The sequence below is a fragment of the Danio aesculapii genome, chromosome 21 (genome assembly GCF_903798145.1).
Source record: "Danio aesculapii chromosome 21, fDanAes4.1, whole genome shotgun sequence".
Lineage (NCBI taxonomy): Eukaryota > Metazoa > Chordata > Actinopteri > Cypriniformes > Danionidae > Danio > Danio aesculapii.
This window is the reverse complement of record NC_079455.1, coordinates 41,959,532-41,974,834: the sequence shown is the minus strand read 5'-3', so window position 1 is coordinate 41,974,834 and position 15,303 is coordinate 41,959,532. Positions and strand designations below refer to the sequence as shown.

General features: G+C 37.7%; 1 protein-coding gene across 2 annotated transcripts in view; it reads left to right on the top strand.

The window, feature by feature from the left end:
• The window catches only part of setx (senataxin), a 46,812-nt gene extending 35,879 nt beyond the window's left edge, over positions 1-10,933 (top strand). The window contains exons 21-26 of one of the 2 annotated variants that reach the window (XM_056446041.1): positions 101-184; positions 3,517-3,609; positions 3,695-3,853; positions 7,166-7,261; positions 9,416-9,503; positions 9,596-10,933. In XM_056446041.1, coding sequence (XP_056302016.1) covers positions 101-184; positions 3,517-3,609; positions 3,695-3,853; positions 7,166-7,261; positions 9,416-9,503; positions 9,596-10,096 — 1,021 coding nt within the window. In that variant the 3' untranslated portion in view covers positions 10,097-10,933. The remainder of the gene's footprint in view (positions 1-100; positions 185-3,516; positions 3,610-3,694; positions 3,854-7,165; positions 7,262-9,415; positions 9,504-9,595) is intronic. The other variant, XM_056446042.1, reaches the window with a different exon arrangement.
• The last annotated feature ends 4,370 nt before the right edge of the window (positions 10,934-15,303 follow it).

Below are 15,303 nucleotides of genomic sequence, written 5' to 3'. Positions count from 1 at the left end.
CACACACACTGGTTTATGTTTGTTTTTTTCATTGGAAAGTTAAGGCATTTGTAGAGAGGGAGAGAGATTGTTGTGAAACCCTACTCTTCACCATGTGTAGGCAGGGGCAGTGCAGACAGGAGCAGGAGATTAGGACTGTGTCTGAATTCAGACTCCTCAGGTCATTGAGCGGACCATGCGTGTGGTGAGTGCTCAACACTGTGAGCTGCTAACTAAAACCAGGAATCCTCAAATCTCAAGAAACCAGCTGCCAATGGAAATGACGTTGGCAGCAGTGTTAAGGCCACCGGTATACTTCATATGAAATTGACCTCATTTCTTAGACTCGTCCGAAGTGAAATTCTTTTGTTCGTAATTAGAAATGGATCACCTAAACCCAGGGTTCCCAAGCTTTTTGAAAGTGCTTGAATTTCATCCATATGGATTCAAGGCCTGGAAAGTATACTTAACAGGGTTTCCGCACAGGTCTTAAAGTCTAAAATGTAAAAATTGAAATTTAAGGCCTTAAAAAGTCTTAAATTTGCTGTTCCATGTCTTTTGCACAGGTCTTATTTTCCCGATGTCCATGTAACGCTACAGCTAATGCTCATTTAAATCCTTTTTTGTTGATGTTGCTTAGTTTTCGTGGTGTTGTAGTTCTTTATTTCACTAATCCAAATGTAATTCGTGGTATTACTATTATATATGAGACCAACATGCAATAGCCAATCAGCTTTCTGTTATTAAACTCAGCGATGACGTCACATTTGCTACACGCACTGTGTTTGCGGAGGTTTGCTTTGTGTGCGTGTGACCTGATTTTGACTGGCGGAGTATGGCGTTATTTCACTGACGAATGTCGTAAGCGCAGTATTGTAAGTCGAGAGCACTTTCATGTAATACGAGAGAGCGAATCCCTTTGCTCACTCGCCGGTTTCCTCTGTTCGTGGACTAAACTGCTCGCGAGCTCTCAAAACACAGCTGCTCACGTGCTAATTATTTGTTCTCGCTCCGTCAGATGATGCGGACTCACAATTTTTGTCTTGCGTTTCCTCTTCGTGCTTTTGCTCTCCAGAGATTCTTCTGTTAAATTGGTTATCCCAGGAATGTTGATGTGGTTTATATATTGCTAAACTGTTTATTAACAATACACAGAAAAACAAAAGGTTAAGGTAAATTCTATAATAAATACTCGTGTTTTTGAGTGTTAGGTATACTGCCAATGTTTTAGGCTATTATTCACAACTTGTTAATGAATGCTTCAGCATACTGTAGTATTAAGAATAGCGAACTGATAAAATGAAATGCAAAGTCTAGTTTTACTACAGTAAAGTGTGGTGATTTTGAGGTATAATATACCATATATTGTAAAAAAACTACAGCACTGGGTAATTTGTTTATTACACTTGTTGTGTTACCGTACCAACTATAGTATTACCACAGCAGAGTAATTGAAGTACTTTACTATAGTCCTGTTCAAAACACTGTACATGCCAATAGAGGTGTTCAGGGGCCCTATGGAACAGCTTCTCCTCAAAATGATGACGAAAAATGTCCTCCACAGTCTCATCAACAATGTGGAAGACAGCAGAGAGTAGTTCACTTTATTTTAGTTGCCATGATTAAATGGGATTGATAGTGAGATTTATTTGAAGAGTAAATAGAAAATGGGGAAAAATTTGATAAGGTATTATAGCCTACTGTACTATCACAGTTACATTTCTGCTTGCATTAGTTATATTTAAATGTTTTTTATTATTATTTTATTAGTATCTCCTCATCCACCACCAGTGTGAAGCATCCACCTGGATGACGTGACTGCAGCCATATTGCGCCAGATCACACAACACACACCAGCTGATTGGTGGTGAGGAGACCAGAGTGATGAAGCCAATTAAGATATGGGGATGGTTAGGAGGCCATGATGGACAGAGGCCAGTGGGCAACTTTGGGATTTTTAATGACCACAGAGAATCAGGACCTCAATTTAATGTCTCATCTGAAAGCCTGCACTCACTGAGCATAGAGTCCCCATCAATATACTGGGGCATTAGGACCCACACAGACCGCAGGTTGAGTGCCCCCTACTGGTCTCACTAACACCACTTCTGGATGCAACCTAGCTTTCCCATGTGATCTCCTATCCAGGTACTAACCAAGTGCAGCCCTGCTTGGCTTCAGTGGGCGACCATGTGAGTTGCAGAGAGCTAGCTGCTTTTTTTAACATGAATATTAAGTGTAAGTGATATGTTAAGTACAATAAGGACTTGTCACTACATATGCTGGGGTATGAATTAAAAAGGTGCTTGATTTTACCCTCTAAAACCCTTTGAGCTACTGTTGTTCCGTGGCAATGTATGCAATTAGTGCATGTTTTGAGGCGTTGCCTTTTTTCTCATCCAATCGTGAGCCCAAGAAGGCTGTTTGGCACATGTTTATGAAACTGTTCTTCTCTCACAGACACAATTGTTGTGCTCTTCTGCAGAGCGGAGTTTTTGTGTTCGAAAACAGTATACCGTCATTCTGCCGTTACCAACTCTTTGTCCTCAAATGAAGAACGACAAAGAACTTTGTTGGATGTATACTGGCCCTTTAAGGTCATGAAACATCACCTGAATATGTGTGTTCGAGCACAGGTGTCAAACTTCATTCCTTGGGGGCCACAGCTCTGCACAGTTTAGCTTTAACTCTAATTAAACACACATGATCAAAAGGAGTCTTTTAAATCTTGCTTGAAACCTACAGATGAGTGTGTTGAAGCAGGGTTAGAACAAAAACTGTAGGGCTGCAGCCCTCCATTAAACTGAGCTTGACATGCCTGTGTTGTAGAATACATAGAGTCTGTCTTTTGTACATGAAAAGATGCACTGATTCAGCATCTTTATCTAATTGTATGTAAATGTGTGAAATTTCTGTCAAGTGCATGTTAACAACAGAAAAACGTAGAGTATTGCAGTGGAAAATGCATTCTGTTCTTGTTTCCAGCAAACATTTGTCTCACTGTGACCTTTACATGGCATTCTCATTCCTTTCTGTGATGCTAATTCTGCTTGCAATGTTTTTGCAGATTCGTCTGAGGCTTTATTAACCATATTCATGTTTCACGTTCACTATTGCTTGAAATTTAAAGGGACAGTATACCCAAAAATGACTAGAGCCCCTTGAGTGGAAATTATGTTATGAATATCTGTCTTCTGTTCGACACAAAGCAAGCTGTTCTGAAGAATGTTGAAGAAAAGCAGTCATTGACATCCATAGCATGAACAAAAAAATGCTATGGAAGTAAATTTGGAAGTTGTTTCTTCTGTTGAACACAAATGAAGATATACCAAATCCAATATTTTCTCCAACATCATTTGATATGTGTTCAACAGAAGAAAGAAACTCTTTAGACACAATGGAGGATCAGTAAATGATGACCGAAGTTTAATGTTTGGCTGAACTCTCCCTTTAAGTTGCAATTCTACTCTAATATATTTATTTTATGTTTAGAAAATGAGAAACTTCTTTTTTTAATTATGTCCGTCTGTCCTTCAGTGAGACTGCTCAGAAGCGCTGCTCCCTCAGCTGGCCCTTCAAGCCCTACAAAGTGTTTGACGTGATGGATGGGAGAGAGACCAAGGAGAGAGAGTAAGAAATGAAAGAATGTGGGATGTGGACCATGTAAAGCCTCTGTTTTCTAAACCCTTTTATTGTGCGTTTCTACATTGCTCAGCTCATTTATCAACCATAAAGAGGTCAAACTGGTGGAGCTGCTGTTAAAGCTGCTGTGTAAGGAGCAAGCGGTGCGAGTCGGTGTCATCACGCCATACAATGCCCAGAAACAACGGATACTGGATGCCATCAAGACTTCAGGCATCAACAAGCAGCTTCAGTGAGTGTTGAGTGCTTTTCAAAGAGAAAAGGTTGTTTTCAAACTTAAGGTTTGGCTCAATTGATTTTGACCAAGGGTATTAATTGATGCATTATAGGACTACAGCTATTCATTTATTTAACATTGTTTAATCTACCACTGTAAACAATTAATTTAATCGCATAAACTTTGCTCCGTTGCATTTCGGTCACAAGATCTTGAAATCAGGCAAGAAAACGGGCAGTCAAGTGTACAAAAGTCAATGTATGTATGTGTGTGTATATGTGTGTGTATATATATATATATATATATATATATATATATATATATTATATATATTATATATATATATATATATATATATATATATATATATATATATATATATATATATATATATATATATATATATATATATATATATATTGACTTACTTAACATTTTTATTTTTTTACCACCAGAAATACAGTAACCTCTATCTTTTCTTCTCCACTTCCCATATAGCTTGTTTTATTTATCTATCTATCTATCTCTCTATCTATCTATCTCTCTATTAATCTATCTGGATGGATGGATGGATGGATAGATACTGATGATATATAGATAGATACTGATGATGGATGGATATATAGATAGATACTGATGATGGATGGATAGATAGATAGATAGATACTGATGATGGATGGATAGATAGATAGATAGATACTGATGATGGATGGATAGATAGATATATATATCTATCTATCTCTCTCTCTCTCTCTCTCTATCTCTATCTATCTATCTATCTATCTATCTCTATCTCTATCTCTATCTATCTATCTCTATAGGTAATGTTAGAGCTGATCGATATATTGAAATCACATTTAAGATCATGTAGACTTGGCCATCATGTGAGGAAAGTATGGTAATGTGAGTAAATCTCCTCCAGAAGGCCAAAGAGCACTTTCATGTTGCACAAAACAACCAAATATACCCTGAAGAAACCCAGAAAATACCAATCTTTATAGCATAGGATAAACACAATATATACAGTTGAAGTCAGAATTATTAGCCCTTTAAATTTAAATATTTTTTTAAATAAAGCAGTTTTAAATTTTTTAAACCCCATTTTAAGGTCAATATTATTAGCCCCTTTAGGCAAATTTTTTTTTCGATGGTCTACAGCAGTGTTTCCCAACCCTGTTCCTGGAGGCTCACCAACAGTACATATTTTGGATGTCTCCCTTTTCTGACCCATTAACTTCAGGTGTTGGAGTCTCTTCTGATGCTATAAGTTGATTCAGGTGTGTTTGATTAGAGGGAGGTTGAAAATGTGTACTGTAGGTGTGCCTTCAGGAACAGGGCTGGGAAACACTGCTCTACAGAACAAACCGTCATTATACTATAACTTGCCTAATTACCCTAACCTGCCTAGTTAACTCAATTAACCTAGTTAAGCCTTTAAATGTCACTTTAAGCTGGATAGAAGTGTTTAAAAAAATGTCTAGTCAAATATTATTTACTGTCATCATGGTAAAGATAAAATAAATCAGATATTAGAAATGAGTTATTAAAACTATTATGTTTAGAAACGTGTTGAGAATCAGTTAAACAGAAATTGGGGAAAAAAAATAAACTGAGGGGCTAATAATTCTGACCTTAACTGTAACTACATTTATTTGATTCAACTGTATTAATGAACACATGACCACAACAACATATGGTTTACAATATCTGATATTCGATTTAGCTATATTTGGCTTAATAGTTCTTGGGTGGCTTGCCAATGTATTAGATTACTCTAATACATGAAGTAAGTTGACCAAAGTTCTTACGGGGAGAAGACTTTATTGAAGTGCAGTCAATGAATAGTGTAGTTCCTCAGCAGTGATGTTAACTCGTTGGTCTTCAAGTAACTTAACCCAAAGTGCTGTCTGTGAGACTTTATAACAAAGGATATGACCCCCCCGGAGATTACCCTACTGCTTTGGTTGGGTCACAACTCTTGAGTTCCTGTAGGCTATTTGGTTTACACCTTAAGTTGAAGATACTTGTTTGCATATGAAACAAGCCATACAATCGATCACTGAGTTCTTCTTATAATTTTCTTAATAATAATGTATGTTATGATTAGCGCTGCAACTAACAATTTATTTTAATAATTTATTAATGGATTTATTATAAAAAAAAGAAAAAAGAAAAGAAAAGCATTTTTAACCCTTTATTCAAAAATAGAACTAAAATCTTTAGAAAGTGAATAAGTTGTTCTTGATCATCCCTGAGCTGTAGTAGTAATAATAATAATAATAATAATAATAATAATAATAATAATAATAATAATAATAATAATAATAATAAAACAAAAAAAAAGGTCCTGTTTTAAATCCAAATATCTAAAAAATCTTAAATCAAGATGCATACTAGACACATGGAGGAGCATAAGAAATTGTCTTATTTCCTGAGAAAAAAAAAAAGACCCTCCTCAAAATTAAGTGATTGTTTGCGTAAAACAAGCAAAATGGTTTGCCAATGGGGTAAAAAAAAATAATCTTAATGAGAAATAATCTCAAACAGAAGTTCTAAGCATCACTTTATTTTTTTCATGCCATTTTTCTTGCCTATACATAACAACGGATTGAAAAATTAATGATCCAAAAAAAGGCGAGTGAATAAAAACGTGTCTTTAGTCTTGCATTGCAAAGTAACTACCACCGCTGCTTTACTTTTGTTGTTAACTCTTTCACTGGTGAGTATCTGGCCCTGGGAGGGAGTTTTGTTAGGTGCTCTTTACTTTAGAACGTTCACCCTTAATGTTTCTGTGGTGACGTGTCATGTAACACACCGCAGCCACAATAGCGCTGTATGACATAGGTATCTCTTTTTATTATGCTTTTCCATTTTAATACAAAATATATTCATCAATTACTCCCAAAATGCATGCAAGCAAGTGGCTGGCCCGCTGGGAGAAGACAAGATTGAACTGTATTGTTACTTTCACTGCATGTATCTGATATGAATAATACACATCTGCAAATTATATTTGAATGGACTGTTAGACTTCCACAGACTTTCTTGTGTGTTTTACAAACTCTAAATGTATTGTTTTACTAGTGCTTGTGTGTATTTGCATGTCTAAAACATAAAATAAGCATTGAGTAGTTAAAAATGCTGTGTAAATGTGATACGACACGTCATTCTCTGACTCGGCGCCAGCCAACGCACCAAAGCTCAGTTTGAATTTTTCACGTCATGCTTGTCAAGCTGGATAAGGAGTAAACTCCAACCTATGTGGATATTTTAAAGTGTTTAATGTTTATACAGGTCAATTAACATGCAAAATTAATTGTGTTTTAGGGTGGAAGTGGACACAGTTGATGGCTTTCAGGGTAGAGAAATGGACTGTATTATTGTGTCCTGTGTGAGAGCCAGCAGTGAAATGGGTTCCATTGGGTGAGTGTGTGTGTGTGTGTGGCCTGTATGTTACAAGGATTCTCAAAAGTCATTATTATTATTATTATTATTATTATTATTGGGTAAACCGCTATGGTGGTAAACAACTTTGTGCTTCCATTCTAATGTGCTGCAGTAGCAACAGGGGACATTTTAAGTGCTTTTACTACAAGCGATGAAAGCTGTTAAATGGATGGATCACCCAAAAATGAAAATTTACTCTTATTTCACCCTCAAGTGGTTTCAAACCGTTGCTTTTTTTTCAGTTAAACACAGATATTTTAAAGAATGTCAGAAACTGGTGACAATTGACTTCTATAGTAGAAAACGTATATGGTGGAAGTCAATGGTTACAGGGTGTCCGCTGCATCTTCAATTTCAGAACCTACATTTTAGGCCTTAAAAAGTCTTAAATTCACTGACATTGTGTTGTAGGTCTTAAATCAGTTATAACGGGTCTCAATTTTGCTTTGTCCTAGTAAAGCTATTCAATTTGGCTGACATCCATCCAATGACCAACAATACATCTCAATAAAACATTTTTTATATTTAAATGTTTTATTGCAAAGAGAGCAAATTCTCCAAATGAAATTCCCTAATCAGAGGAAGAAATAATAAAAATAATTACATGATTCCTTATAATAATACCGGGCCATTAGAAAAATAAAAAAAAAATCTTAGCCCTGTAGAAGTCTTAATTCTTAATGGTCTTAAAGTCTTAAACCCTGGGTTACCAACATCTTTCAAAATATCACCTTTCGTGTTCAACAGAAGAAAGTCAGTCAGGTTTGTGATTATGCAAATGATTTTTTAAATTTTGGGTGAACTACCTGATCTGCTTTTAAGAAGGTATCATAGTGGCAAAATTGTACTTTTTGTGGTTCATAAATGAATGCATTAAAAACTTTTTTTTGCATTAAAAAATTTTTATCACAACAGGTAAGGTAGTGTTTTTATAGCTATCTGGCATCTTTAAAGCATACTTGCACTATGTACAGTTGCCTTGAACCGGGCACTCGCATTACATTTTGGCCCTGGGCACGCTTGCATCATCGATGATGCACTGTTCAGTAAGCGCTCTCGCTCAGCACAGTGGAGATTTCTTTATATCATTATATTGTTTTAGTGGTTTGGGATGCAGTGACGCGCAGTCAAATATTTCGCCAAACAGATCAGCCACTTTTGACGCTCATAAACAATCATCAAGTCCTTGTGCTGCAGGAATTAGGAGGTTTGCTGAAGGTGCAGCTGCCGTGCAGTGAGGGGTTTGCATCTTTAATAAACTGTCAGCTCGTGTTCATTGAACAATAAGAATGATTAATAAATCTATATGAAACAATCCCTTAAAGTCAAGTCTCGTCTTCAGTTTCGGGCGCACTGCACTCACACTATAAGCGTACCGCGCCAAAGCCAAGTGAACCGTGCTCTGGCAAACCTCTTTCAACCGGGCCAGGGCCAGCCAAGTGAACCGTGCCTGAGCTGATTCAGAGCACTCGCACTTCTCAAACGAAACAGGCCTGGGCACGGTTCAGATAACATAGTGTGAGTACTCCCTTAACATTTTTGCTTGCAGATACTAAGTTATTTAAAGGGACAGTAGGTGATTTGCCAAAATGCTATCTATTAGCCTAATATATTTGAAAACACTTCCCTCCCCTGCTGTCCAAAGCCACGCCTCCTGAAATCACGAACGTGCACTTTAAATCTTAAAAGAATAAAAGTAGGCAACCCACTGGATCATGTCATTTGCCAGTTAGAAAACTTTGTAGTACTTTAATCCTACAATTCCCAATGAAAAACTCTATTACCTCTATTATTACTAGCACGTTTTTAATTGTGTAGTTGACAAGCAAAACTTATTTTTTAGATGTCGGCCCAACAAATTTTAATTGGATGAACAATTTTTAAGTCTTATGCCTTACCCAGAATATAAAAACACACATGAATACATTTAGATCATTTACTTTAATAACTACTGTTGGAATGTAAAGAGACTTTCAACCAGCACAACCTACTGCACCTTTAATTTTTCGACATGGAGTTTAAATGATGGAAACGCATCAGTCTTGTTGTGTGACCTAATAAAATATTCATCTTTTTATTTCAAACATTGCGATTTATACATGCATGTAATTTTATTTATTTTTGTTTAAGGTTTGTTGGAAATCGCCAGAGGATGAACGTAACGATCACCAGAGCCAGGTTTAGTCTCTTCATACTGGGACATCTACGCACACTCAGGGTAACATTTTACACGCATACATATACAGTTCATGTCCTACCAAAACATATACTTCATAGAGCGTTAAATGATGTATTAATGCACGTCTGCAGGAACAAAGTGATTGGGGAGCGTTGATTGAGGACGCAGGGCGACGTGAATGTATAATCAACACCATGCAGAAAAATTTCGAAAGCGACGTCAAGAAGATCGTTAAACAAAAACCAAACACGGTGAGCCGCAGTCTTTCTCATCCCCCTATAGACCGACCAAGCGCTGTGACCCGACCCGCTATGCATTCCCCTGTGGAGGCAGGGCCTTCATCTGTACCCCGCCCCCATCACGACACCACTCAGGCTGCACAGCCAATGCCACGGCTCATACCATTGGAGTGCCCTAAAGATCCGCGAATGAGTGACAGGCCTTCAGACCCACGGTTTTCAGAACGGCGGCCAATCAGAGAAGAGACACAAGACAGAAGTAGACGGGATATTCCAGCATCACGCCATTCATCACACAGATCTAATTCATATGATGGAAGTCATCGAAGTTCTGGACAGACTTCCAGATACTCTTCAAAACACCGTGGTTCTTCACCACCAAGGAGGAGATGATTTAATCATCTGTTTTTATTTGTCATTTAAAACTTTACAGCAATGCATTGAGTCTTTCTTTTCTTCCTTTCATCAATGTGTTTGACTCTGCACAAAGCGTCAGTGTTCAACATCTCGTTCTCAGGCAGTTGCTTTACAGTTAGCTTGACTAAATCATTTTGTGGTGGTGTTTATGTAATTTTTGGACTCTTCCTAATAATTCTGTGCTGCAAAATGAACATTTATAAAGTGTTTTATTCATGAAGGAGGATGTTTTGTTTTGTATAAGAGGTTTGGGTTTTTGGACCTTATGTTTGTCTCCAAAAAAAAAAAAGAATAATGCAATAACTGCACTCATAAGCAGTCTGACTTGCTCAGAAATAACCTTTTGTATGTATAGTTTTTGACTTATTTGAATGTAAAATAGATTTGTGGATTTATGAGCGGATTGGTTTGGTCTGTAATTGTCACGCGTGCATTGCTGTTTGTGTTTCACTCATTGTTTTATACTGACTTTTAATATACAGATGTATTTCTTTGTTTGACTGTTAGAATCATCCTTTTTCAGGTGTAAAAATTAGAGAGGCTAAGAATTGTTGGAAAAAGCCAAAAACAAAACAGTGTTCGTTAACATTTTAATTTCAAATGTATTGTGTTGGAGTTGTGAATGAAAGTTAAGTTTGATGTTGTATAGTTAAATTCTTCCAGCCTGGAGATTGAGACATTAACCCTCCTACCGTAGCATTTATTACTGAGTTTTATCTTGAGTGATCAGTTTTACAGTGTATGAAGAGGTCTTTGCTTTGTACAGAAGCACTTTTTTTTGTAGACGGGAAATTAAAAGTTTTCTGTATTTAATATTGGACATCTTTTTTACGTACAGCCATGCAACTAGTATTGACGATAAAACATTATGTGATAGAGTAAATCATATCATGGTAATCCATTCTTTTTTTTTTTATTATTTTTTAAGGATTTTCACCTTTATAGGGATAGGACAGTGGAGATTTTACAGACAGGAAAGTGTGGGGAGCAGAGATAGGGGAAGGAGCGGCAAAGGGCCTTGAGCTGGGAATCGAACTCAGGTCGCCGTGAGCACCTTGGTGCTATGTGTCGACGCACTAACCACTAGGCTATTGGCGCCGACTGGTAATCCATTCTTAACCCCCAATTATAGTTAATAATTTTTTAAAAGTACATTAACTAATAGTATTGTGTATGATTGTTAAAACGTGCTACCATCTGGACATGGATCAACCAACAATGAGGTGTTTGAAAGACTTTCCGTCTGAAAGGATCAACGGCTGTATTATTAATATTAATATATATAATATGATATATAATATTAATCTTATTTGCAAAACAACAAGGCTTTGGTTTTATTTTAATAACTTACCCCTTGAGCTTAATGACAACACTGTAGTATTACCAATGTGAAGGTATGTTAGTGCATCTAAAACTAGTTTTGAAGCTATGGGGAAGCGTATGAATAATCTTACTACAACCGATCTAGTAAAACTCGAACTAATTACTCATCCAAAATGTTTTGCTTTAAGTATTGTAACAATTAATGGCAGTACAACGTGACTAACCATAATAATCCAGGTTTTTTTGTATATTTTTTATTGACACATGCCAATCAAGTAACCTGTAGGTGCAGTAGTTTCTCAGAAAACAAACAAGACCCAGCATTCATGATATGCATGATCTTAAGGCTGGGCAATAAGTTGAAAGGGGTGTGTGTTTAAAAAAATAGCAGTGTGGCATTCAATCAGTGAGGTCATCAATTTTGTGAAAGAACAGGTGTGAATCAGGTAGCCCCTATATAAAGATGAAGCATGCACTTGTTCAACATGCATTTGAAAGGCTGGGGCAAATGGGTCATTCAAGACATAGTTCTGAAAAACAGCGTACTTCACTTAAAAAAGTTGATTGGAGTGAGGAAAACCTATAAATAGGTGCAAAAAAATATAGGCTGTTAAACTAGAATGATCTCCAATGCCCTAAAATGGAGGGCAAACCCAGAGAGACATGGAAGAAAATGGAAGATGACCATCAACATGGATCGGCGATAAACCAATATGGCAAAGGCTCAGCTAATGATCAGCTCCTGGATGATCAAAGATGGTCTGGAGTTACCTGTAAGTACTGACAGTTAAAGGACATCTGTTTGAAGCTAATCTATTTCCAAAACTCCCCTGCAAAGTCCCTGTTAAATAAAAAAAGACGTGCAGAAGAGGTTACAATTTGCCAAAGAACACATCAACCGGCCTAAAGAGAAATGGAGAAACAGTTTGTAGACTGATGAGAGTAAAATTGTTCCTTTTGGGTCAAGGCGCCACAGACAGTTGTGAGAAGACCTCCAAACTCTGAATTCAAGCCACAGTACACAGTGAAGCATGGTGGTGCAAGCGTCATGATATGGGCATGTTTCTCATACTACACTGAAAAAAGTGTTGCAAACAATTTATTTGTGTTGACTTTAAACAAACAAATTAAATTGAGCAATGTTCAACTTAATTTGTTTGTTTAAATTCAGCCTAATTAAATTGTTTACAACCACTTAACGTTTGAATAATTTTTTTCAGTGTATGGTGTTGGGCCTGTTTATCACATACCAGGGATCATGGATCAGTTTGCATGTCAAAATACTTGAAAAGGTCATGTTGCCTTATGCTGAAGGGAACATGCCCTTGAAATGGTTGTTTCCACAGGACAATGACCTCAAACTTACTAGTAAATGAGCAAAGTCAACATAATTAATGTTATGGAGTGGCCAGGCCAATCCCCAAGCCTTAGTCCAATTGAGAACTCAAAAATTATGTTTCTGAAGCAAAACCCAAGAAATGTGGAATGTTGTTAAATGATCATGGGGTGGAATAACAGCTGAAAGGAGCCACAAGTTGGTTGACTCCATGCCACACAGATGTGAAGCAGCTCTAAAAACTGGTCATACAACTAAATTAGGCATGGGACGATAACTGTTTTCAAGGAATACTGCAGTTTGTAGTCAAGGTTTTTAAATTTTCTATAATACTGTTCCTAAGGTATGTGTAAGGGTTTTTCTTATTTACATTTTTGTTGTTGTTGTTGATTTTTAGGACAACAGTATCTCCCGCAGAAAAAAAAAATCCCAAGATGCCATTTTAAATTGTAAGAAATCTGTGTTTTTGAAACTAATGAAGACCGTAGAGGTCAATGATTCATTTGAATTATTTAGCCTGACATTTTTATCCAAAGTTATCATACCGTCAGAATCTTATACCATCCTATGCCTAAACTAATTATTAGTTTAGTGACTCACATGATTGGTAAATCCTAGAAACAAATACGTTTAGATTAGATTAGATTAGATTCAATTTATTGTCATCACACATGTACAAGTACAAGGCAACGAAATGCAGGTAAATGGAACCCCCCGATCGTGCACAGACATCACAACTCCAGGGAAGACAGGTCACGGGAGGTGGAACAGGAAATAAAATAGTCAGGAAAAAGAGGCAAAAAAAAAAGTCCCTCTCACCTTGCTCTTAAGTTAGAGCACCGTGAGATCAGGGATAAGAAAAAGCCCCAGCAATCTAGCACAAAAACACACCGACAAGACATAACATTGCCACAGGGGATGGGAACAGGGGGTGTGGAAATAGTCCGGTAAGGGCGGGCAGCCATCAGGTCCTGCAGCCATGGAGGCGCTGGTCGCAGACCTGCTCACCCCCTCCAGTGGGTGAAAGCATACGAAGGCGTTGGATTGGGGCCAGGAAGTGTCGTGCTATGTATCTGTGTGTGTGTGTGCGTAAGCCTGTATAGTCCAACAGGTGTCCTTGACGGGGAGCAGGAATTTCAGAGCGTCTCCTTATCTTGCTATCCGGGAGAAGTTGTTTTCCTCCAGCCGAGGCCGTCTGGCAGGAGAAAAGAAAACACAGGGAAGCCGAAAGAGTGGAAAGATACTTCAACTTTAGGTCAATACCTGCCAATTTCACAGATATTTAATGTCCATCACATGTCTCCAGATCTGGCCAAATTTTGTTGCAAAGCTGCTAACTTCACCCCGATGTTTTCCAGTTTGCGATCTAATATTGCAGTCTGATTATTAGCAAGCCTGCCCATCAGCGCTTCAATCAAGCCGGCCAGCCTGGTGGGGTTTTGAGCAGCACTGACCGCTTTCATCATTCGTCGATACGCCAGGGCCCCGCATAAGCCCATCAGCAGAAACCCTGTTATCAAAGTTCCGAATAGGTAAATGTCTTCAATATCCTCCAGAGACAGAGCAGCCAGGCACAGGACGCGCCACTTCTCCCACCCGTCCATCACGTATCCAGCTGCAAACGTCCCCGCAGGACATGTGGGCTCTCCCGAGCCCAAACTTCTCGTCGAGAAGATGGTGTCAATCGCATTCAGAGACCAGTTGATCAAATCCATAATTCCTTACTTGTTTGGATAGCAGGGCACGGAGAGTCTCAGAGATAGAATAAGACAAAGACAAGAGGAGCTAGCGAGGAGAGATATGGGACGGAGAGGGAAAAAGTGCGACCGCCTTCGCCGAGAGCCAAAGAAGAATACAAAATAGTTTTGAGTTTGTACAGTGAACGGCAGACACTGCTATTTTTTTAACCACACACCCCTTTCAACTAATTGCCCAACTGCACAGCCTTAAGAGCAAGCATATTATGAGTGCTGCGTCGTGTGTGTGTGTGTGTGTGTTTCTTTCTTTCTTTCTTTCTTTCTTTCTTGCTTTCGAAGAATCTCACCTACTGGTAACTTGCAGTGAATCAATATACTAAAACATTATTCTGGTTAATCACGTTGTAGTGCTATTATTTTGAACAATATTGTACATACTGGTTTCTCATACATATGAATCATATATTGATCGAGTTTGAGGTTTCCAAAATTTCCTCCGTCTCCACAAAACACAATTTTTACCGCCACGCAGAGACGCTGAGGGGATTTGGCGCGAATTTCTCAGGTGAGGCGATTTTACCTCAATAGATTCAAATGTATTTTTATTGTCTTTACGTTTAAAAAACAGTAATTTAATGATGTGTTAAGGCTGATTTCTTTAAGAAAAATAATAAAAGTGTGTCCCTGTTATGTTTATCTAAGCAAAATATAATTTTGCAGACGTTGTTTCACTGGCTAGATTAAAACACTGCAGACTATTACATCTATATAAAAATAAGCAAACAGTACTCCTTAAATCGAGGGTAATAGTAAAACGTGCAGTGTTT